At 36.1% G+C, this 22,207-nt stretch overlaps 2 protein-coding genes across 4 annotated transcripts; both read right to left on the bottom strand.

Moving 5' to 3' along the window:
* Positions 1 to 6,323: 6,323 nt before the first annotated feature.
* On the bottom strand, positions 6,324 to 13,662 carry LOC141348990 (uncharacterized). The gene is made up of 8 exons (XM_073872416.1): positions 13,180 to 13,662; positions 11,640 to 11,755; positions 11,459 to 11,542; positions 11,047 to 11,103; positions 10,825 to 10,905; positions 9,878 to 9,973; positions 9,481 to 9,762; positions 6,324 to 7,847 (listed from the first exon to the last, which is right to left on the bottom strand). Exons 2-8 carry the CDS (start codon positions 11,742 to 11,744, stop codon positions 7,842 to 7,844), a joined length of 711 nt encoding a protein of 236 aa, XP_073728517.1. The 5' UTR covers positions 11,745 to 11,755; positions 13,180 to 13,662; the 3' UTR covers positions 6,324 to 7,841.
* An 810-nt stretch (positions 13,663 to 14,472) lies between these two features.
* Positions 14,473 to 22,207, bottom strand: LOC129449096 (uncharacterized). Of its 3 annotated transcripts, none has more exons than XM_055211864.2 (9): positions 22,063 to 22,207; positions 19,348 to 19,463; positions 19,168 to 19,251; positions 18,748 to 18,804; positions 18,527 to 18,607; positions 17,999 to 18,094; positions 17,548 to 17,870; positions 15,412 to 15,480; positions 14,473 to 14,806 (listed from the first exon to the last, which is right to left on the bottom strand). In XM_055211864.2, exons 2-8 carry the CDS (start codon positions 19,450 to 19,452, stop codon positions 15,432 to 15,434), a joined length of 795 nt encoding a protein of 264 aa, XP_055067839.2. In that variant the 5' UTR covers positions 19,453 to 19,463; positions 22,063 to 22,207; the 3' UTR covers positions 14,473 to 14,806; positions 15,412 to 15,431. The 3 variants fall into 3 exon arrangements, with proteins under 3 accessions (XP_055067839.2, XP_055067841.2, XP_055067840.2); XM_055211865.2 differs by having other exon boundaries at positions 14,484 to 14,806; positions 15,412 to 15,477; positions 17,544 to 17,870; XM_055211866.2 differs by lacking the exon at positions 15,412 to 15,480 and having other exon boundaries at positions 14,479 to 14,806; positions 17,544 to 17,870.

Genomic DNA, 22,207 nt, shown 5'->3' with positions numbered 1-22,207 from the left:
TGATGGTCTGATCGGATTCAGTGGATTGTGCTGAGCTGTGCTGAAGGTGCTGGCGCCGGACCCGGAGATCGGCTGAATGGATTTCAAAACGGTAAAAATTAAATGTTTCAAACTAGGGGAGATGGAAAATGAGCATATTTTCAAAAAAAATGTGGATTGTCCCTTTTAGGTACAGTATAAGGTACAACCTCGTATTATGTTAAGTATAGGAATGTACAAAACGGGAGTACCACCCCAGTGACAGAAAAGATCAAGTTTTGTACCTTTTCTAACAGAGCATAATGCTCATATATATTTTTTTTACAGAGGCCAAATATACAAAGCATTTTCTGGTATTACCCCTTCTACTGCTGATTAATATGCATTACCGTAAACCAAAAAATGGTTTTCCTATGGCATCGCTTTAATTTTTAAGAGTTGAACCCTGACTTTTGCACTGCTATACGATGCACTACCATTTAAACTTCAGGAACACTATATTAATGAAATTTAAAGTATGTTATTGTTGAGACTGTTATTTATTCAAGTTGATTGAAGGTTACGATTTGTAATGTAGGACTTTTAATTTGGCAATGACAAGCTTCCTGGTTTTTCCACAGGATTTGCCCAATAAAAGATTGGAGATGATTGACTGCTTAAAGGAATGGTCTACTCATTTTCAATGTTGAGCTGTGTTATTGCCTTGACTGGGAGTTGTTGGTGCATCCCTCTGTCGTCTGTGTGCGTGCGCGTGGGCGCTGGAGCGCGCTGCGACGCTTCGATAGCATTTAGCTTAGCCCCATTCATTCAATGGTACCAATCAGAGATAAAGTTAGAAGTGACCAAGCGCATCAACGTTTTTCCTATTTGGGACGAGTGGTTGTGCGAGCAAGTTTGGTGGTACACTGAAAAAAAGAATTATTCAATTTGGTCTATTTTTTTAAGGTAAGTGGTTGCAATGCATTTTTTAAGCAACATTTAAACAAAAAAAGACGAGTAAAGTAAAATAAATTAAAAAACTTTTATTTAAATGTAGCTTAAATAAATTGGTTGCAACCACTTACCTTAAAAAAATTGAGTAAATTGAATGAATAATTTTTTTCAGTGTACAAAATAAAACGTAGTGCTTTTCTAAACAGATTTAAAAGAGGAACTATATTTTATGGCGTAATAGCACTTTTGGGAGTACTTAGACTCGCCTGAAAAGTCCGCTCCCCTTCTCCCTCTCATAATGGGAGAGGGAGGGTGTTACTGCGCCGAGTCGAAGTCCTCTCAAAAGTGCTATTACGCCATAAAATATAGTTCCTCTTTTAAATCCACTTAGAAAAGCGCTACGTTTTATTTTGTACCACCAAACTTGCTCGTATAACTACTCGTCTTGAGTGGGAAGAACGTTGATGTGTTTGGTCACTTCTAGCTTTGTCTCTGATTGGTGCCATTGAATGAATGGGGCTAACCTAAATGCTATCGAAGTGTCGCAGCGCGCTCCAGCGCTTGCGTGCGCGCGCGCAGATGATGGAGGGATGTATCAACAGTTCTTGGTTGGGGTAATAACATAGTTTAATCTTGAAAATGAGTAGACTATTCCTTTAATACACTTAAAAATAAAGGCGTTCTTTACAGCGATGTCATAGAAGAACCATTTTTGGTTCCTCAAAGAACCTTCAGTCAAAGGTACTTAGAGGAACTATTTCTTTCTTACATTTGTACAATCTAAAGAACCTTATTTTGCTATAGAAGACTTTTTAATGTTCTTTAGATGTTAAAGGTTCTTAATGGAACCGTTCAGCCAAAAAATAGTTCTTCTATATCATCATGACGAACCTTTAATTTTAAGAGGGTATTCTTAAAACAAATTGTTATTTTTTAACTTTATTAAGAAAGTGGAGAAAATGTTTAAACTTGGGGAGCGAGGAGTGTTCTTACACGAATCTAAATGTGATCTCTGATCACATTGTGACACAAAAACAAAATTGCACCAGTTAAACGCACGGCATCAGAGGCTTTTGGATGGGCGCTCATCTTTCTTAAACTCAAATAAAACAAGTAAAGTGCAATTCTTAAACCTCAGAATCCCAAAGAAGCTCTATGAAACCCATCCGAAAGCACACAGATCCACCCTGACCCGTCTGAAAGGAGGGCATAGAGAGAAAGCCCTTATAACGCACACTGTCAGAGCACAGATATCATGTACATACTGTACAGACTACAGTTGTGTCTCAAGCGTTTGAACGTGCAATATTCTGTGCCGTCACGGCACTGATATATCATATTATTATTATTATTGTGAATGTGAACAATCACTTGGACGTGTTTCTGTGGAATATATGCTGCGATAAATAGTCGAAGACGAGCCGAGAGCTCAGTTTACACTCGAGAAACAGGATCTCCGCACAAAACATGTGAAACGAATCTCACTAAAACGCTGCAGTGCACAACGTGTCCCCGTCCAACACAAGCTTACAGTATGATGTGAGTAAATCTAGTGCTTCTGCTTTGAGATGTTCTACACTTGATGTGAAATAAACTTGGTGTACTTGAAATGTATCATGGAAACAAAAAGAGGAATATTTTTTTATCCCTGTAGGGTTTTATTCTTGTTGTAAATGAATTTTAATGTTTAATACCGAATTGTTAGTGGTGCAATTTCACTTTGACGGTAGCTTTTGTGTTTCAGGGTGAGATGAACATGATTGAGCATGCGGAGCTCATTAACAACAGCAATCTTTATGAAAATGCCTCCCAAAAAACCCCAACAGTCAAACTGGTTTAATTGACTGACTGACATCCATTTGAAATGAGTATGATGTTGGAAACTTGGCACTTTTTTCTGGATTCATTGATAATAGCGATTGTGCTTCATTGAGTCATGGGAGTTTGATTTGTTTCTAGATATCTTTGTATCTTAATATCTATAATATATTTCTATCTCAATATCAAATGACCTGCTGTACAAAATATCTATTGAAATGAGTTTGTGTTCAGGTGTACCTGAGATGATGTTATTAGTGTAACGGGTGTTTTAGGTGCTGTACACACAATAGACCTCTGTCGTGCAGCGTTCTGCTCTTCGTTCACACAGAAGGGTCACATTTACACTATCAATGCATCATGTAATAGATTATGGATTAACTTATTCTTGTTATTTTGTATGTTCAATGTAATACACAGGTCAAATGTAGTAAGCCAAATAATTTTAAAAATTATTAAATTATTTAAAAATTAAAAGCATTTTGTCTTGGTTTATCTGTGATGGAAATTAGGGTTTCATTATGTTTGTGAGCTGTCATTTTATGCACTTATGAATTATAGGTTCATTAAAGGTGCAGTGTGTAAATTTTAGCAGCATCTAGTGGTGAGGTTGCGAATTGCAACCAACGGCTTAGTCCACTGCTTACCTCTCGCTTTTGAAACGCATAGAGAAGCTATGGTAGCCAGCACCGGACAAACATGTCATCGTCGGAGACAACTTAGTAAAAAAATGTGTCCGTTAAGTGCTTCTGTCAACCCATCCTCATGCCCATGGCGTCAATGTTTGACGCACTTGACCATGCGTCAGTGGGTTGCGCGGGGGGTATTCCTTTCGCGTCATTTTTTGACGAACTGGGGACTTCAATACTGTTGCGTCCGTTGCATTCTCTTTCGTAATTTCTTGCCATTTTCGCGTCGGTTTAGGGTTAGATTTACATAATGACGTCCCTACCCAAACCTAACTCTAACCCCAACGCCACCCAACGCCAGGTGACAACTGTTTAATTTCGCCTACACTGTTTAATTTGCATAATCTAACCCTAAACCGACGCGAAAATGGTAAGAAAATAGGAAAGAGAATGCAACGGACGCAACAGTATCGAAGTCCCCAGTTCGTCAAAAAATGACGCGAAAGGTACACCCTCCGCGCAACACACCGACGCATGGTCAAGTGCGCCAAACACTGACGACATGGGATGAGGATGTGTAGGCTTCTGTAGAAAAATGGCGGCACAAAATGACGACTTCCATGTAAGGCGACCCTCGGTGTATGTAGATAAAAAGGTCTCGTTTTAAGGTAATAAACACATAGCGGTTCATTATGAAAGGTCTTTATACACCACTGATAATATAGTTTTGTATATTATTTTGCATTTCTGTCAAGAGATCCTTCTAAAAATTAAACACTGCACCTTTAAATAAAAACATGAACCAACCAACCACTATTTTATGCTAGTACTCTATACTACATACTAAACCAGGGGTTTTCTTTATGGTGACAGGGACTCCCACATATGACAAACCTTTAGTGAGGGACCCCTTTCCTAAAGTATTTATCCTTACCTAAATTTTGTACACAAAAGAAAATGTACAAAATTTGTAACTGGGGCGGTACCTTTTAAAAAGGTCCTATATATACCATTTTGGTACAGATGTGTACTTTTGAGGAACCAGTATGTACCTTTTAGGTACAAAAGTGGACTTTTTGAGAAGGTACCACCCCAGTAACAACTTTTCCCGTGTATGAAGAGTGTAAAAAGAAACCTTTAAACGGTGTTAGATGAAGAGTAATTGTTACAGCAAGTTGTTTAAAACTTAAAGGCAGGATAGGCAGGAATTATCTAAAAACACTTTTTAACAAATTTGTTTAAACTGTCTTTATATACAAATACATAATTAAAATGTAAGCACTATGAAAAACAGAGTATGAAACTCGAGTGTCTGTGGGCCTCTCACGACTGTTTTAAACATAGCTAATTATTACCATTCGGGACGAAACAAATGATTGGCTGACGTGACTATCACTCTCTCTCTCTCTCTCTCGACCATGGCTACCACCCTTGTTGCTATGGGATCTGCCCACACATTCGCACACCCGATTGATTTGAACGTTCAGGAGGCACTCTAGGAAGAGCAAAAGTACGGCAGAGAAAGAGCATTCAGAACTCACAGTACCTACATATGCAGTCATCGAAGGCAAACGAGGCAAAAAAGGAATAAACGAAGAAATCAAACGAGAGTAAATATCGCGTGGCTTTTCCTCGAGTCGACGATACGGTAGCGGTATTGTCTCCGGAGTATATAGTCCTCATCAGAGTCAACAATGCTTTCATCATGGAAACTCTTACATGCAAAACACCGTATATGTTATGAATCTTCCACGAAATTCACCTTCATCACAGTGTAACTGATGGTAATAAAAAAACTTGTATCAATGCAATCTGTTTTTAGCTTTGTCTTATATATATAACTAGCTCGTTTGTTACCGAATCAAACTAAATATATTTTAAACTTTACCAGTATCGATATGCTAGCTTAATAGTGAGTACTAAAAGCCATTCTATTTGTTTATATTCATAGTGATAAAGTTATTATTACATGTGATTGTGACAGGATGTTACTTCATGCACCGCGCTCCTTCCTCTCCGCTCGTCTCAGGAAATGCTTCTCCCAGCAGAGCCGGTCGGCGTCACGCGTTCATGTGTTTTGGGGGCGTGACTTTAGAAGAAACCCAGAAGGGAGGGGGTGGAGTTAATGGAAAAATGAGCTGTGTTTAAAACAGTAATGAGAGGTCTACAGACACTCGATTTTTATACTCTCTTTTTCAGAGTACTTACATTTTACTTATGTATTGGTATAGAAAGATAGTTTCAACAAATTTGTAAAAATGTTTTTTAGATAATTCCTGCCTTTTATTCTTAAAATTTTTTCTTTATTCTCTTGAAATTGGGGACCCCTTATAACCTTCTGAGGGTTCCTGGACCACAGTTTGACCATTGACACCTTGCACAAAGAGGGCAAGACACAAAAGGTCATTGCATTAATGACGAAAGCGCGCCCGGACTCGGATCGATAAAAAGTACAGTGTGAGTGCGTGCACCTGGGGGAGTAGGGAGGGGTGACAATCGCGCTGGGGCATGGTTTGGTTTGGTTTGGATAATGTGAGTGCGCCCTAAGAGGCTGGCTGTTCATCGTTGGGTCAAAAAGGGTAAAAACCCAACGCATTCGGTTAAGTGGGCTTGGGTTTTTTCATTAAATGCTGGGTTTATACTCATTGTTGGTCAAATATAAACATTTAGTTTATTGTAACTAATCAGCTGGGTTTGTCCCTTTTTGACCCATGTGCTGAAAAAAAAAAAGTTTTTTTCTGAGTTAAACAAGAAAAATAATCCCAAAATATTTGTTTTATGTACTGTACTAGGAACTGTTGTGATAAGTGGATGTTATGTAAGGAAAATGACGACGGACCGTTGAATTATTTGAAAATAATGCACACCCAATATGATAATGCCGTTACAATGCAGGTGTGCATTATTTTCAAACAATTCAACGGACCGAAGTCAATTATTTTCCTTATACCACCCACAAACATTACTCTGGTGGCTATTTTAAGACATTGGACAGGTTAGGTGTAAATTTTACGGAAAAATAATCAACACCCATGGAACATTTCTCAACCAGTCAGAATAAAGCATTCAACAGCCCCGTGGGATAAAAAAGTACTAACAGGTACTTGATACAGACAGTCTTATAATGTACGTAAGTTGGGTTCCTTGCTGTGATGCCAGATAGAAGAACTATTTTGGTTCCCCAAAGAATCCTTTAGTCAAAGGTTCTCAAAAAACATTCTCTCTTAGATTTTTATCGTCTCTTAAATCATTTTCCCATACAAGAACCTAGAAGAGAAAGGTTCTGTGGATGCCAAATGTTCTTTATGGAACCACACGGTCTGGCAAAAAACCTTTCAGGCATCTTTATTTTTGAGAGCCAAGTAGATTATTTCAGGCCGTCAGCATGTTCAACAAACAGTCAGGGGAGGAGGAGTGACCTTCATCCCTGAGGAATTGGCCTTCTCATCCAATCTGGAAACCTTGGTTCGTCTCATCTCTTTTGTTTGTTAGACACACAGCTGTGTCACACACTAGAGAAGACGTTTGGCTAAACAACATTTTCCAAACAAACACAAACACACACACTCTCCAGAGACACATCTGTAAGACACCTTAATACAGAGAACAGATGACAGAGCCACTGAAGTAAAACATTCAAATGAAAAGGTTTCTCGTTCAAATACACTTACTTTAAGGTTCAAAACCAAAGGTTGGCAGTAAACAATTTTTTTGATGTTTGAAATCTGACAGATATCAATAAAAATGTCTTAATAATAAGTGACAGCCCAAGACTCATACTTACACAAGCATGCATACTTTCCTAATATGCAAAAATTAGTATGCTGTATAAAAAATGCTGGGTAAATTTACATGTAATTTAATTGTTTTAACCCATTGTTGGGTAAAATATAAACATTTTCTGGGTAAATTTAACCTAACAAATGAGTTTGTCCCTTTTTGAAGATAACCCATCATTTGGGTTAGTTTACAGCCATGGACACAAACTAAACTCTGAGAAACCATCACATTCAGAAGATCATGTTATGTGCTACAACTGCCAGAATTAATCAAACTTTTTGTGGCTGTGAATTATAATATATAACATATTATATAATATAACATTTGGGTTTGCTGACATCTGATGGATTTTTGGAAAGAGGGACGAAATTGTTTGCAGAAAACACAGATGGCAAATCAAAGGTATGAGTGTATACTTGTAACGTTGAAAATAATGTACAGGTACAACACAGACTGTTCTGGAGTGCCTTCATATAACAGCAAGAATAGCAACATTACACCACAAATAAAGCATTTTAAAGTGTGTGAAGATTGACTGGGTTGTTTCTTTGCTCAGTTGTGTCCTCTGCTGGAGAATAATGATATCACACACACACTACACAAACAGAAAATACATTCATGTGGACGTATATTTCTTGTGTCAGACATATCATGAGGTGACTTTTTGGCTGAGATCTGCTTTGTCTTCTGGTTGTCCTGTCTTTATCTCTGAAACAGAAGATTATGAACAAACTATGGCAACACTTTACTTAAAGGGATGTGATAGGACTGGGGTAGGATGGGATAGACTGACATCATATGACACCTTCATAGTTATGACATGAAACATGCCATGAACATGAAGGAGATTTTATTTACGTTTATGACAACTGTCATTTTAATGCATAAATGACATTGTTTAAGATGTCAACTTGACATTACCAAAACAACATAACTTTTACCAGTGATATAAATTTCATTTGGCATTAAAATACTATTAAGTTTTAATACTCTGTCCAATAGTCTTATAACATTGGCATGAATATTCTTCAATTCATAATATTTTTAATCATCCAATAAAAATAATAATATAAAACTAATTAAAATTGATAAAATTATATTTATTGCATTTGAAAACCAAATCATCTAAAGTTAAAGGACAAGTTCGGTATTTTACACTTAAAGCCCTGTTTTCAGATTGTTTATGATGAAATAGAACGGTTTTGACTGAAATTTGGACATATGATGCTGGCCCGAGAATTTTGGGGTGTTTGTTGTATCACCCGCCTCCTCTACAATGGGTGTATAGGTGCACTGGAACAATCCTTCCTAAAATGCATTAAACTTTCGTTTACAAAGACGTGAAACTCAGACGTGGTCAGGGGTGTTCACTGATACGCTCACACAAAAATCGCTGCAAAAGATTCTTTCCAACAGGTTTTATCGTAGTTTTTGTCCAGGTCCATTGACTTTTATTAGATGTGCTATGAGGTACGGTATTTCTCCGTGCTGGTAACTTTGTTTGTATTCTTGCAATTAAAAAGGTGTCAGGAACTGTCCGCCTGGTCGCTCTATCACGACCAAGCGAGACAGTGGGGAACGAACCCAATCGCAGACGAGGTTGGGAACCATGAAACAAGACTTTAATAAATGACAAACACAAAGCAAAAACCCACGATGGGGAAAACAGTACTAGAAATGATATAAACTAGACAGGACTGACTTCTAACAAACAAGACTGGACTCGACCCAAACACGGACGGGACACAAGCCGATCTACGCGATCCGGGGAGACCTGACAGACGACATGATCAAGGACATGACAAATACATTTAAATACACAACGCACGAGCACAGGATGTTAGACAACAGGGCATTATATAAGGGAACAAATCACGAGGGAACAGTGGAAACTAATCAAACATTGATGGGAGAGCTAACGAGGAGACGAGGGGGTGGGAACACAAACGAGATACAGCAGCACACAGACCAAACAAAGGCCATGTGCTACAACACAAAACATGGATACTGCCACGATCCTGCCAAATGACTAAACAACTGTGAATAACTATGACAGGAGGGCAGGATCATAACAAAAGGTGGATTATCGCCACCGACTGGGCTGGAGTGTCAATTATTCAAGCTCTCGACGGAAGAATAAACGGGTGTGTCGCGTTTGGAAAAATAGGTCCACAAGTTTACAACGAATGCTAAAACACCTGTTGGAAAGCATCTTTTGAAGCGATTTTTGTGTGAGCATATCAGTGAACACCCCTGACCACTCGGTGAGTTTCACGTTTAAAATAAGAAGATTAACATCCACGTCCCCTTATTTCCCCTTATTTTTGACAGATTTTATTACCTTGTAGTTTGGAGGAGGGAGTGTACTGTAGTCTGGTGGAGGTGCAGATGGGAGTGTACTGTAGCCTGGTGGTGGTGCAAAGTGATCTGGGTTGTAGTTTTGTGGAGGTGCAGAATAGGCTGGACTATAATGCGGTGGAGATGCGGCTGTACTGTAGTTTTGTGGAGTCGCAAACCGGCCCGATTCATAGTTTGGTGGAGGTGCATAAGGACCCAGAACAAAATTGTTGACAGTTACATTAGGAACAGCTGTTCTTACGTAAGTGACCTCAACATGTCTGGACTGGAAGAGATAAGAAATATTTTGGTCTTTAATTTTGTAGTGATTTGCATATTAGCAAATCTCTTGGAGAAAAATGACTGTTGTGTTAGTCTTTGAACGTCTTGATGGGTTTTACCTTCGTCCTGCAGCACTCGCAGAGGGATGAGGCAACAATCAAAGAGGAGCTGAAGATCAGGATGTCACAAACCACAAAGACAATGATTCTCATGCCCTATATGTCCGTGTCAGAGACAAGGTAATGATGAAATTACATGTTAAAAATATTTTTTATGAGCAAAAACTGTAGAAATGGACAAATCTGTGACTAAATCCAGACTAAAGTCTCTTTCTTTGGAGATTTGGAGCATTACATTTTTATTTAAGTTACTTACTTTTAAGGAAAACACCACCGTTTTTCAATATTTTACTATGTTCTTACCTCAACTTAGATGAATTAATACATATCTACATTTATTCAATGCATGCACTTTTAATCTTTGTACAGCGGTTTTTGAATGTGTTAGCATTTAGCTTAGCCCCATTCATCCCTATGGCTCCAAACAAAAGTTTTATTTTGTGCCACCATACTTGTGTAACCTCTCATGTAACTTTAAATAGGGAAAACATGGAAGTGTTTGGTGGCTTCTAAATTCATCCCTGTTTGGATCCTAAGGAATGAATGGGGCTAGGCTAAATGCTAACACATTCACGACGCGCTGTACAAAGATTATGTGCATGCATTTAAAAAAGATGGGTATGTATTCATTTTTCTAAGTTAAAGTAGGAACGTAATAAAATGTTGAAAAACGGTGGTGTTTTCCTTTAATATCAATCTTTTTCATGGCATTGGTCAATATTAATGAGATTATATTTTCACAGAATGTTCTTTACATTAGGATGATTTATGTAGAGAACATAAATAATAAAAAAATGACTTTAGATGTTTTTTCACAGAAAGGAACACATTTAAATAAAATCAAATAGTTACAGTAGGGTTCTGCGCCTTTAGTTGATTACAATGATATTGACACACATCTCAAAATCTGATAAGAATATGGATATAATATCTATATGAGCACTTACAAAGGTGTCAATATAGTGAAAGGGTATGGAGATAGCAGCTGTTATGGCAACAAAACAGTTCAGAAACTGAGAGGTTCTGACCTGAAAAAGACCACAAAAACAAAGTTGGTTGACCACAATTGATCATTGTGTAAAACAAAAAGTTGAAACTAAATGCATTATGGTGTAAGATTAGTTAATTAAATGAAGAAAAGCAAAATACTTTCAGATATTCAAACTAACCCGACACATGTTAAGTGTACGTGCAGCTGAGACTGTTGCAGCTCCAGTTAAAATTGTCTAAGGGGGGGAAATAGTATTATTTTAACTATTTTGTAATTTTAAAAGAATCTGCCATGTTTGCTTCTAAAAATATACAAATAAGCAAAAGTAACACCAAGTATAGCAAAGATTTTAATTTATCACAGAGACGTCAACACTCAACACATAAATCTCAATGGTGACAGACAGTAATCAAATCTCATGAAGTGATCCTTTAAATTCACTATAATATCAAAAACCATCACTAGAAAAAAAATAGCTGCAGTAGTATGAATAAAGACAGCAAAACAACAGGAGCAGTAAAATGTATGCACGCTGCAATGCATGATGGGTGAAATTTTCAAATAAATAAGCTAATATATGAAAGACTTACAATAAGAGGCGACCAGAAGAGGTAATAAAACCCCGTCCAGATGGTTAAGATGAACACCATTATACCTAATGATATTTCAAATACCTGTAAGATTAAAAAAACAAGTCTGTTTCCTGTCACATAACAGATCAAATGCAGCATGCAGAGATGAAATCTTAAAAAGGGGAACAGTTTGATGTACCCCAAGGACTTTTGGTTTGGTCCTCAGGAATTTGGATAAAATCAGTTGGTTTAATGGTGATGCTGATTGCAGTGGCGAGACGTTCCCATTATTGCATCTTAGCATCTTTAAACATCCTGAGAAAAATATATGTGAAAATGATCAGCGTGGAAATCAAAATTAAATCAATGATTCTGCTTTGTTTAATTTGTACTCTTATTCGGAACTGATAATTTATCAATTTTATAACATTTAAGGTATTAGTTCATGAATCAGGCTACACTGGTTGCACTGTTTGTTTTTGTTGCCAACAAGGACATAACAATACGAAGAGGTTGTCTACAAACAAGATTAATTAAAAAGATTAATGTGATTAATCACATTCAAAATAAAAGTTTGTTTTACATAATATACACTTTAAAAATGGCTGGGTTATTTTTACCCATTTTGGGGTAATATTGGACAAAACATGTGCTGGGTTAAAAATTACCCAATGCTGCACTGTAAAATATACTTTGTTGCCTTAAAAATTTTTGTTGAATCAACTCGGATTTACAAGCCATTTCAACTTACTATTATTTATCTTGACTAGATGAGTTGTTATAACTACAGGTGAGTTGTTATAACTTATAAAATTAAGTTGACTTTTCTCAACTATATTTTATAAGTTGTGACAACTCATCTCTGTTTGTCATGACTTGTAAATCTGAGTTAATTTACACGTAACAAACAATTTTAAGGCAGCAAAGTATTTTTACAGTGTTGGTTAAAAATTACCCAATGTATGGTTGTTGTTATGCAAACATGGGTTATAATAACCCAACAGTTTGGTTAAAACAACCCAACATTTGGTCAATTTTAACCCAGCGATGTGTTCTGTCCAATATTTACCCAAAATGGGTCCAAAGTAACCTAATCATTTATGTGTGTGCACTGTGTGTAATTCTTTCCCTATTTATTTATTATATATAAATTAAAAATAAATAATATAATAAAATATATAAATATTTTTGTCTTAAATGTATACATGTATGTGTCTATTATATATACATAATAATTACACACACAAATAAATTATGCAAACACAAACTTTTATTTTGTATGCGATTAATCGCAATGAATCTTTTGACAACCCTAAATATTTTGCATACTCAGTCTTTCTCTGCGAACTGTTCGTCAAGCCGAATGTCAATAAAATTATACAGTTCCAGTGTTATTATTTTAAAATGAATTAAGTTTTTGGTTACTTCAAAATGTTTTCCCTTTCATGTCGGTTGTAATTTAAGAACAGGTGTCACTGTTCAGTTTCTAAGAGCTATATTAAGTTGCTCAGATAACACATCAGAAGCTAAATAAATATTTTTTAAATGCAACATAACAGCTTAAATATAAGTGATTCGTTTTGTGAGTGTTTACAAAAGTGAACAATCTGTATTGTCTTGACATACATGTTTATTCAAAGTAAGACTAAGTTAAAAGAAAGCTTACAGGTACATACTGCATTATATTTTTAGATATAATGCACAAACAATGAGTCAATATATATGTACAGAATACTTACAATGTGTTGAAATTCTTTCCTCAATTTAAAATCCATTCACATTACCAGTACCTGAAGAAATGGTATGTAATTCTGTAAAATCTTATATTGGTATATTTAGCATGGTGTTGCTCTCGTCTCATTGCTCTTTCATTTTCGTTTGGTTCATCTGGTGTTTCTTGAAACGATTTATCGTAAGACTCCTCCTTCACAAAGCAAGTATGCTGAGAATGCCTGCCAAACCTGAATTCAGGTACTGGGCCACCCTTTCACGTTGAGTTTGTTGTTCAAAAATGGTGAATCCCCTGATTGTCTAAAATCTGTTATTTTTTTACTGTGGAATAGAAAAGACACATAAGCATTCACCTTCACAAATATGCCTTGTGAAATGAGTCAGGGCCTAATTTTCTGCCTCACACTTCATTTTGTGTTAAATACAACATGAAGGTGAACAATTATATTACTATAATAGAATGGTTTCTTAGTGTTGTATAAACGGTTGTAATATTTAATACCAACAATACCATGTTTTTTTTTTTTTTGCTTAAATCAAATAATAAAAATGTATGGTAATTATGAACCACAAGGGGGCATCCCAGCCTATTATGCTAGCACACTTTGTATGATTTACAAAAAAATATGGAAAAATTATGATATTACAATACTGTAAACTGATATCAGTTTTATATAATTTGTTTGCATTTAGTCAATGCAGAAAACGATCAGGTAACATCAGTTGATGTACTATGTGGACAAATGACAAGCCTGCTATATCATTCTAAGGATGATTATTGTATAAAACATGCAGTGTTGTGACGTCATATTAATGATGAAGACTATGTAATATCTGTAAGCTACAGAAGGGCAATTATTGTTAGGATAATTGAAAATGTACAGGCAGGGACATAAAATAAATTTTTGAAAAATCATCACATTAAGAAGATTATGATGTTATGTGCTACAACTGCCAGAATTAATCAAACTTTTTGTGGCTGTAAATTATAATATATGACATATTATATAATATAATATTTGGGTTTGCTAACATCTGATGGATTTTTGGAAAGAGGGACGAAATTGTTTGCAGAAAACACAGATGGCAAATCATTGAAAGGTATGAGTGTATACTTGTAACATAGAAAAATAATGTGGTACAACACAGACTGTTCTGTGTTTTCATATAACAGTTAGAATAGCAGTTTTATGTCATTTTATAAAATACATTCATTTATCATGAATTCTGTGTAATTAAACCTAAAAAATAATAAGCCAACTAAACAACAGCACTACTAGGTATAATTTTATATGTTTTGTTTAATTAAAATATTACAAATTCAAAACGTACGTTTTTGTCATAAATTTTCTTTTGGGGGGCCGCGAAAAAATGCACTGTACACAAGGGGGGCCGCACGCTGAAAAAGTTTGGGAACCACTGCATTACACCACAAGCATTTTAAATATTTAAAGATTGACTGGGTTGCTTTCTCCGCTCATTTGTGTCCTCTGCTGGAGAATAATGATATCACACACACTACACAAACAGAAAATACATTCACGTCGACGTATATCTTGGGTCAGACCTAGGTCAGACTGACGTGACATTCTGGCTGAGATCCGCTTTTATCTTCTGGATGTCCTGTCTTTATCTCTGAAACAGAAAGTACAGAGTAATGTCAATATAGCTCTTACTGCAATAACAGATCAACGCTGCTAAATACAGTTCAGGTTTTGTTAATTTTTATTTAATAAAGATTGTTTAGGGTTCATTCCTTTATTATATTAAAGTCACAATTAAATTAAAATTAAATATTTTTAATATCGTGGTATTTTTAGCAATTGACTTATATAAAGGGTGGTCATTCGTGCTAGTTCCGCCATTCACGTCCCGAACATGTTTTCGGGTGCGTTCTCCGGAAGTCGCGTTGCTCGACCGCATACGTCATCGAGGTTCTCACATTTCAGTTAAAATACATTAGAAAATTAAGATTTATTTCTTTTAAAGACATACAACCGTTGTAGTTTCATTGTTACCGTTAAATACAACGGTTGCTTTTCTGAAATTGAACCCGAAATATTAAACCTTAATGACGTATGCGGTCGACCAACGCAACTTCTGGAGAACAAACCCGAAAACATGTTCGGGACGTGTCCAGCGGAACTGGCACGAATGTCCACCCCACTTATATGTGAGCTTCGTTATTTTTTTTAAATGTATTTGCCCTCATCTTTAATCAAAAACGAAAATCTCCTCACCTCCTTGAAACGATTTTTCTTCACTTCCGGTCACGAGGAATGGTGGGAGGGATGGGATAGCAGGGTCTGGGAAAAGATTGAAGCAATTAGCATATAGCAATAATTAGCAAATAGCAATAACTTTCAAAGATCTAGGCCAGGGCTATTCAAATCTTTCCCTGGAGGGCCGAGCACTGCAGAGTTTAGCTCCAACCCTGATCAAACACCTGAGCAAGCTAATCAAGGTCTTCATGATCACTAGACCAGTGGTTCTCAAACTGGGGGCCGCGAGATGGTACCAGGGGGGCCCCAGTTTTATAACATTTCATAAAACCCATTAATTTATCATGAATTCTGTGTATATTAAACCTAAATAAAATAAGGCTACTAACCAACAGCACTACTTTCTTTAATATGTTTTGTCTTATTAAATGTTACATTTTAGAACAAATTTGTTATAAAAACAATTTGGGGGGCCGCGAAGGAATGCACCATATACAAGGGGGGCCGCATGCTGAAAAAGTTTGAGAACCACTGCACTAGACAATCACAGGTGGTTAAGTTTGATAGGGTTGGAGCTAAACTCTGGCCCTGTCCTTGGCGCACTTCACGTGGACTTTTGGTCTTGTGGCCTTAAATTGCGCATGCTCGCTTAGTTTAGGAGTCCGTAGGGTGTCCCATCTGTCATTTTTACGCTCCAAAGTGTGCTCATCAGCACCCCCTTTGCAACCTTGATGCGGTCTTCGGCGAAGCCCGCACTGCAGCAGGCTTCGCATACTTTACCAACCCGGAAGTCCTTGCGAAAGAGCAATCAGATGACAAAAGGGAGGAGTTCACACTGATGAGCAACTTCTCTTCCTATTAACGGCGTGATGCTCAAGTATGTCCCAATGTATGACTCCAGTGCACCCTCGTGGACTTATGTCAAGGATCCCTTAGGTCTACACTACATGATGTCATCGAAGTGTGGACTCTGAGGAAGTCCACAAGTCCGAAGTGTGTCATTTGGGATAGGGCCTCTGTAGTGCTTGGCCCTCCAGGGTAAGATTTGATGCTTTGATGATTGGATGCATGAAAAGGATGTGTTCTTGATATCGAGGGATGCATCGAGTGCAGACATGCCCTGAAATGGTGCCACCCACCATTAAAAGAAAGAAGAAGAAGAACATGGACGAATTCAAGTCAAGCCTTACCGTTTTTCTAATTTCAGACACGTTTCACTCGGAAATACACCATGAAAATAAAACAATGACTACTTCAGTTTCATTGTGACTTTAAGTATTATAAACAAACCGTTAGTTAAATCCATACAGCAAAAAATTAATATTTTCAAATATAATTTTAAATATATTTCAAAATATACAAAAAGCTGAAGTGCTGAAATTTATTTTGAAATAAATACATTTAAAAAAAAATATTTTTCACCAATATATTTTTTGGCAATTTTGAAATATATTTTAAAGCATTTATATTGTCTCATTGGACGATATTGGAGGAAAAACTCAGTATGTTACAAACCTGTAAACAACAGACACGTTTCACTCGGAAATATGCCATGAAAATAAGATAATTGCTACTTTTGTTTCATTGTGACTTTAAATATTTAATATAACCAAACCATTAGTTAAACCCATACAGCAAATATATATATATTACATATTATATATTATAAATATAATTATAATGTAATTTTAAATATATTAAAATATACAAAAAATGGCAAAAAGTGTGATGAAACTATGTTTACAAAAATGTATTTTTCATATATTTTTGCCCGTTTTGAAATATATTTTGAAGGATTTATATTGTCGCATTGGAAGAAAAACTTAGCATGTCACAAACCAGGTTTGAAAAAGTTAAAATTAAATATATTACTTAACTGCTAAAATATACTTATAAAATATAGGGAAAATATATTTTTTTGCCATATGGTTTGTAAAATTAGAAATGTGTTTGTTGCCCCTGAAATACATTTTAAAATATATGTTAATATATGAAAGTTAAAACTAAATATATTTTCAAATTCAAAAATATATTTAATTAAGCTTTACTTTCTACAAAATTTATTTACCATATATATAAAAAATATGGGAAATAAGAATATTAACATCCATGTCCTCTTATTTCCCCTTATGTTTGGCAGATTTTAGTACCCTGTAGTTTGGAGGAGGTGTAGAAGGGTGCGTAATGTAGTCTGGTGGAGGTGCGGATATGACTGTACTGTAGTCTGGTGGAGGTGCAGATGGGAGTGTACTGTAGTCTGGTGGTGGTGCAAAGTGATCTGGGTTGTAGTTTGGTGGAGGTGCGGAATATCCTGGACGATAATGTGGTGGAGATGCGACTGTACTGTAGTTTTGTGGAGTCGCAAACAGGCCTGATTCATAGTTTGGTGGAGGTGCATAAGCGCCCAGAACAAAACTGTTGACAGTTACATTAGGAACAGCCGTGCCAACCTCTAGTCCCACCTCAACATGTCTGGACTGGAAGAGAGAAGAAATATTTTGGTCTTTATTCACTGTTAAATTTTGTACATCAGTGATTTGCATATCAGCATCTCTGGAAAAAAATTACTGTTGTGTAAGTCTTTGAACGTCTTGATGGGTTTTACCTTCGTCCTGCAGCACTCGCAGAGGGATGAGGCAACAATTACAGAGAAGATGAAGCTCAGGATGTCACAAACCACCATAACAATGCTTCTTATGCCCTATATGTCAGTGTCAGAGACAAGATAATGATGATATTTGACATGTTCAAAATATTTTTTATGAGCAAATTACAATAGAAAAATTGACAAACTTGTGACTAAACACATACTAAAGTCTCATTCTTTGGAGATTTGGAGCATTACATTTTTACTTTATTTTACTTTTATTTCAATCTTTTACATGGCCTAGTCAATATTAAATATATCAAGATTATATTTTCACAGAATGTTCTTTACATTAGAATGATTTTATGTAGAGAACATAAATAATAAAAAAATGACATTAGCTGTGTTTTCACAGACAGGGACACATTTCAATAAAATCAAATCTCAGTAGGGTTCTGCTTAGCTGCTTTATAGTTGATCAAAATGATTTTGACACATCTCAAGATCTGATAAGAATATGAATATAGTATCTATATGAGCACTTACAAAGGTGTCAATATAGTGAAAGGTGATGGAGACAGAAGTTGTTATGGCAACCAAACAGTTCAGAAACTGAGAGGTTCTGACCTGTAAGAGACCCGAAAAACAATCCGGTTGCCCACAATTGATGATTGGGCAAAATAAAAAGTTGAAACTAAATGCATTATGCTGTTATATTAGTTATTTAAATGAAGAAAAGCAAAATACTTTCAGATATTCAAACTAACCCGACACATGTTAAGTGTACGTGCAGCTGAGACTGTTGCAGCTCCAGTTAAAATTGTCTATAGAGAAAAAATAATAATATTCTGTTAACTACTTTGTAAATTTAAGAGAATCTGCAATGTTTACTTCTACAATAGCAAAAGTAACACAAAGTACAGCAAAGGTTTAATTTATCACACAGAGATGTCAACACTCAACACATAAATCTCAATGGTGACAGACAGTAATCAAATCTCATGAAGTGATCAGCCTTTAACTTTACTACAAAATTAAAAAAAACATCATTAGAAAAAATAGCTGCAGTAGTGTAAATAAAGGCAGATAAACAACAGTCCTATAACAGGAGCAGTAAAATGTATGCACGCTGCAATGCGTGATGGGTGAAATTTTCAAATAAACAAGCTAATATGTGAAAGACTTACAATAAGAGGCAACCAGAGGATGTAATAAATCCCTATGCAGATGGTTAAGATGAACACCATTATCCCTAATGATATTTCAAAAACCTGTAAGATTAAAAAAACAAGTCTGTTTCCTGTCACATAACAGATCAAATGCAGCATGCAGAGATGAAATCTTTGAAGGGGAACAGTTTGATTTACCCCAAGGACTTTTGGTTTGATCCTCAGGAATTTGGATAAAACCAGTTGGTTAAATGGTGATGCTGACTGCAGTGTAGAGACGTTCCCATTATTGCATCTTAGCATCTTTAAACATCCTGAAAAAATATATATGTGATATATATATAATGATCAGCGTGGAAATCAAAATTTAATCAATGATTCTGCTTTTTCAGTTTGTATTTTATTCAAATCCGATAATTTATCAATTTTATAACATTTGAGGTATTAGTTCATGAATCAGTCTACACTGGTTGCGCTGTTTGTTTTTTGTTGCTAACAAGGACATAACAACAGGAAGATGTTGTCTATTAACCTCGTTGTATTATTTTTAGAGCTGTCAAAAGATTAATGCGCTTAATCGCATTAAAAATTAAAGGTTTTTGCATAACGTGTGCACTGTGTGTAATTGTTTTGTGTAAATACAGTTGTGTTCAAAATTATTCAACCCCAACTGAAATTGGTTGTTTTGGCCAGTTTGACATTGATTTTGATCATTCAGTCATCCTGCTTACAATTACATCAAAGAGGCATGTGTAGGTCAGACAAATATAACATAACATTTATAATGAAATAACCACAAATGTCTTTTCTGTGCTCACATCATTATCAGTTTTATTCAACCCCCAAGTGACATTCAATCTTAGTACTTAGTACAACATCCTTTTACAGTTAAAACAACTTTTAAACGTGAAGCATAGCTTGACACAAGTGTCTTGCAGCGATCTACGGGTATCTTCGCCCATTCATCATGGGCAAAAGCCTCCAGTTCAGTCACATTCTTAGGCTTGCGCACTGCAACTGCTTTCTATAAGTCCCACCAGAGGTTCTCAATCGGATTTAAGTCTGGTGACTGCGATGGCCACTTCAAAATGTTCCAGCCTTTTTTCTGCAACCATGCTCTAGTGGATTTGGAGGTATGCTTGGGATCATTGTCCTGTTGAAAGGTCCAACGTCTCCCAAGCCTCAGGTTTGTGACGGACTGCAACACATTGTCATCCAATATCTCCTGGTACTGAAGAGAATTCATGGTACCTTGCACACGCTGAAGTTTCCCTGTACCTGCAGAAGCAAAACAGCCCCAAAGCATGATTGACCCCCCACCATGCTTCACAGTAGGCAAGGTGTTCTTTTCTTCATAGGCCTTGTTTTTCCTCCTCCAAACATAGCGTTGATCCATGGGCCCAAACAGTTCTAATTATCCCAAAACTTCTGTGGTTTGTCCACATGACTTTTGGCATACTGCAGTCGACTCTTCTTATTCTTTGGAGACAGCAAGGGGGTGCGCCTGGGAGTTCTGGCATGGAGGCCTTCAGTACGCAGGGTGCGCCGTATTGTCTGAGCAGAAACTTCAGTACCCACATCTGACAAATCTTTTCTCAGTTCCTCAGCAGTCACACGGGGACTTTTTTCCACTCTATGCTTCAGATAGCGCACAGCAGTCGCAGTTAGCATCTTTTTTCTGCCACGACCAGGAAGCGTTTCAACAGTGCCCTTTGCCTTGAATTTGCGAATGATGCTTCCTATGGTGTCTCTTGGTATGTTTAACATCTTTGCAATCTTCTTATAGCCATTGCCCTTCCTGTGAAGATTAATCACCTCTTCTCTTGTCTTCCTGGACCATTCTTTTGACTTCACCATGTTTGTAACCACACCAGTAAATGTTTAGAAGGAGTTGAGTATCACAGTCATTTTAAAGCTGCCTAATTGGTGCTTATTAGGCTTTATTGCTGTTCCCTGACATCCATAGGTGTTTTCAATACCTGATTGAAAACACTTCAATGAACCTCTGTTCTTCAGAGTGGTAGTTCTTTAAGGGGTTGAATAATTGTGTCAATGAAGAATTCACAAAAGAAACATTTACTACTATATTACAAAACCAATTGATGTCATTTTAGTTGCATATGGTTCTTTAAGAAGTCATTGTAGGATTTCATTCTGAATACAATTACAAATGTACACTAAATTCCCTAAAACCCTTATAAACAGCATTGGGGGTTGAATAATTTTGAACACAACTGTAAATACACACACATGCATGCATGCATTAAAGAAACGTATGTGCATTTATTTTTTTAAATTAAAAAAATCTAAAATTGTGAGGTAAGAATACGAAGAAAAAGACAAGTTGTATCCAACATATCAACTTTACTGACAAAAACTGGATGAATACAACACAGCATTAACACACTTTATTCACTGACCTGAAGTGGAAGCTTGAAACAAGCACAACTTAAATAGAGCTCTAAACAAGATAATTAATGAAAAGTATGTGGTGACGATTAAAGAGATGAACAAAGGATGATGAATAATTAACAGAGGATGACTAAAAGCTGTGAATGTCAATAAAATGATACAGTTCCAGTGTTATTGTTTTAAAATGTATTAAGTTTATGTTTACTTAGTCAAAAACTTGTTTTCCCTTTCATGTCGGTTGTAATTTAAGAACAGGTGTCACTGTTCAGATTCTAAGAGCTATAGCTAAGTTGCTCAGATAACATAAGAGAAGCTGAAAATGTATTTTTTAATGCAACATAACAGCCTGAATATAAGTGATTAGTTTTGTAAGTGTTTACAAAAGCAAACAAACTGTATGTATTTGACAGACATGTTATTTCAAAGGTAGACTAAATAAAAAGAATATTCTTAGATATAATGCACAAACAATGAGACAGTATATGTGTACAGAATACTTACAATTTGTTGCAGTGTTTCTTTCCTCAATTTAAAATCAATTCACATAACCAGTACCTGAAGAAATGGTATGTAAGTCTGTGATATCTTATATTGGTATATTTAGCATGGTGTTGCTCTCGTCACATTGCTCTTTCATTTTTGTTTC

Source organism: Misgurnus anguillicaudatus, chromosome 10 (assembly GCF_027580225.2).
Source record: "Misgurnus anguillicaudatus chromosome 10, ASM2758022v2, whole genome shotgun sequence".
Lineage (NCBI taxonomy): Eukaryota > Metazoa > Chordata > Actinopteri > Cypriniformes > Cobitidae > Misgurnus > Misgurnus anguillicaudatus.
Note: the sequence above shows the minus strand (reverse complement) of the source record. Positions and strands in the feature narration are given on the sequence as shown.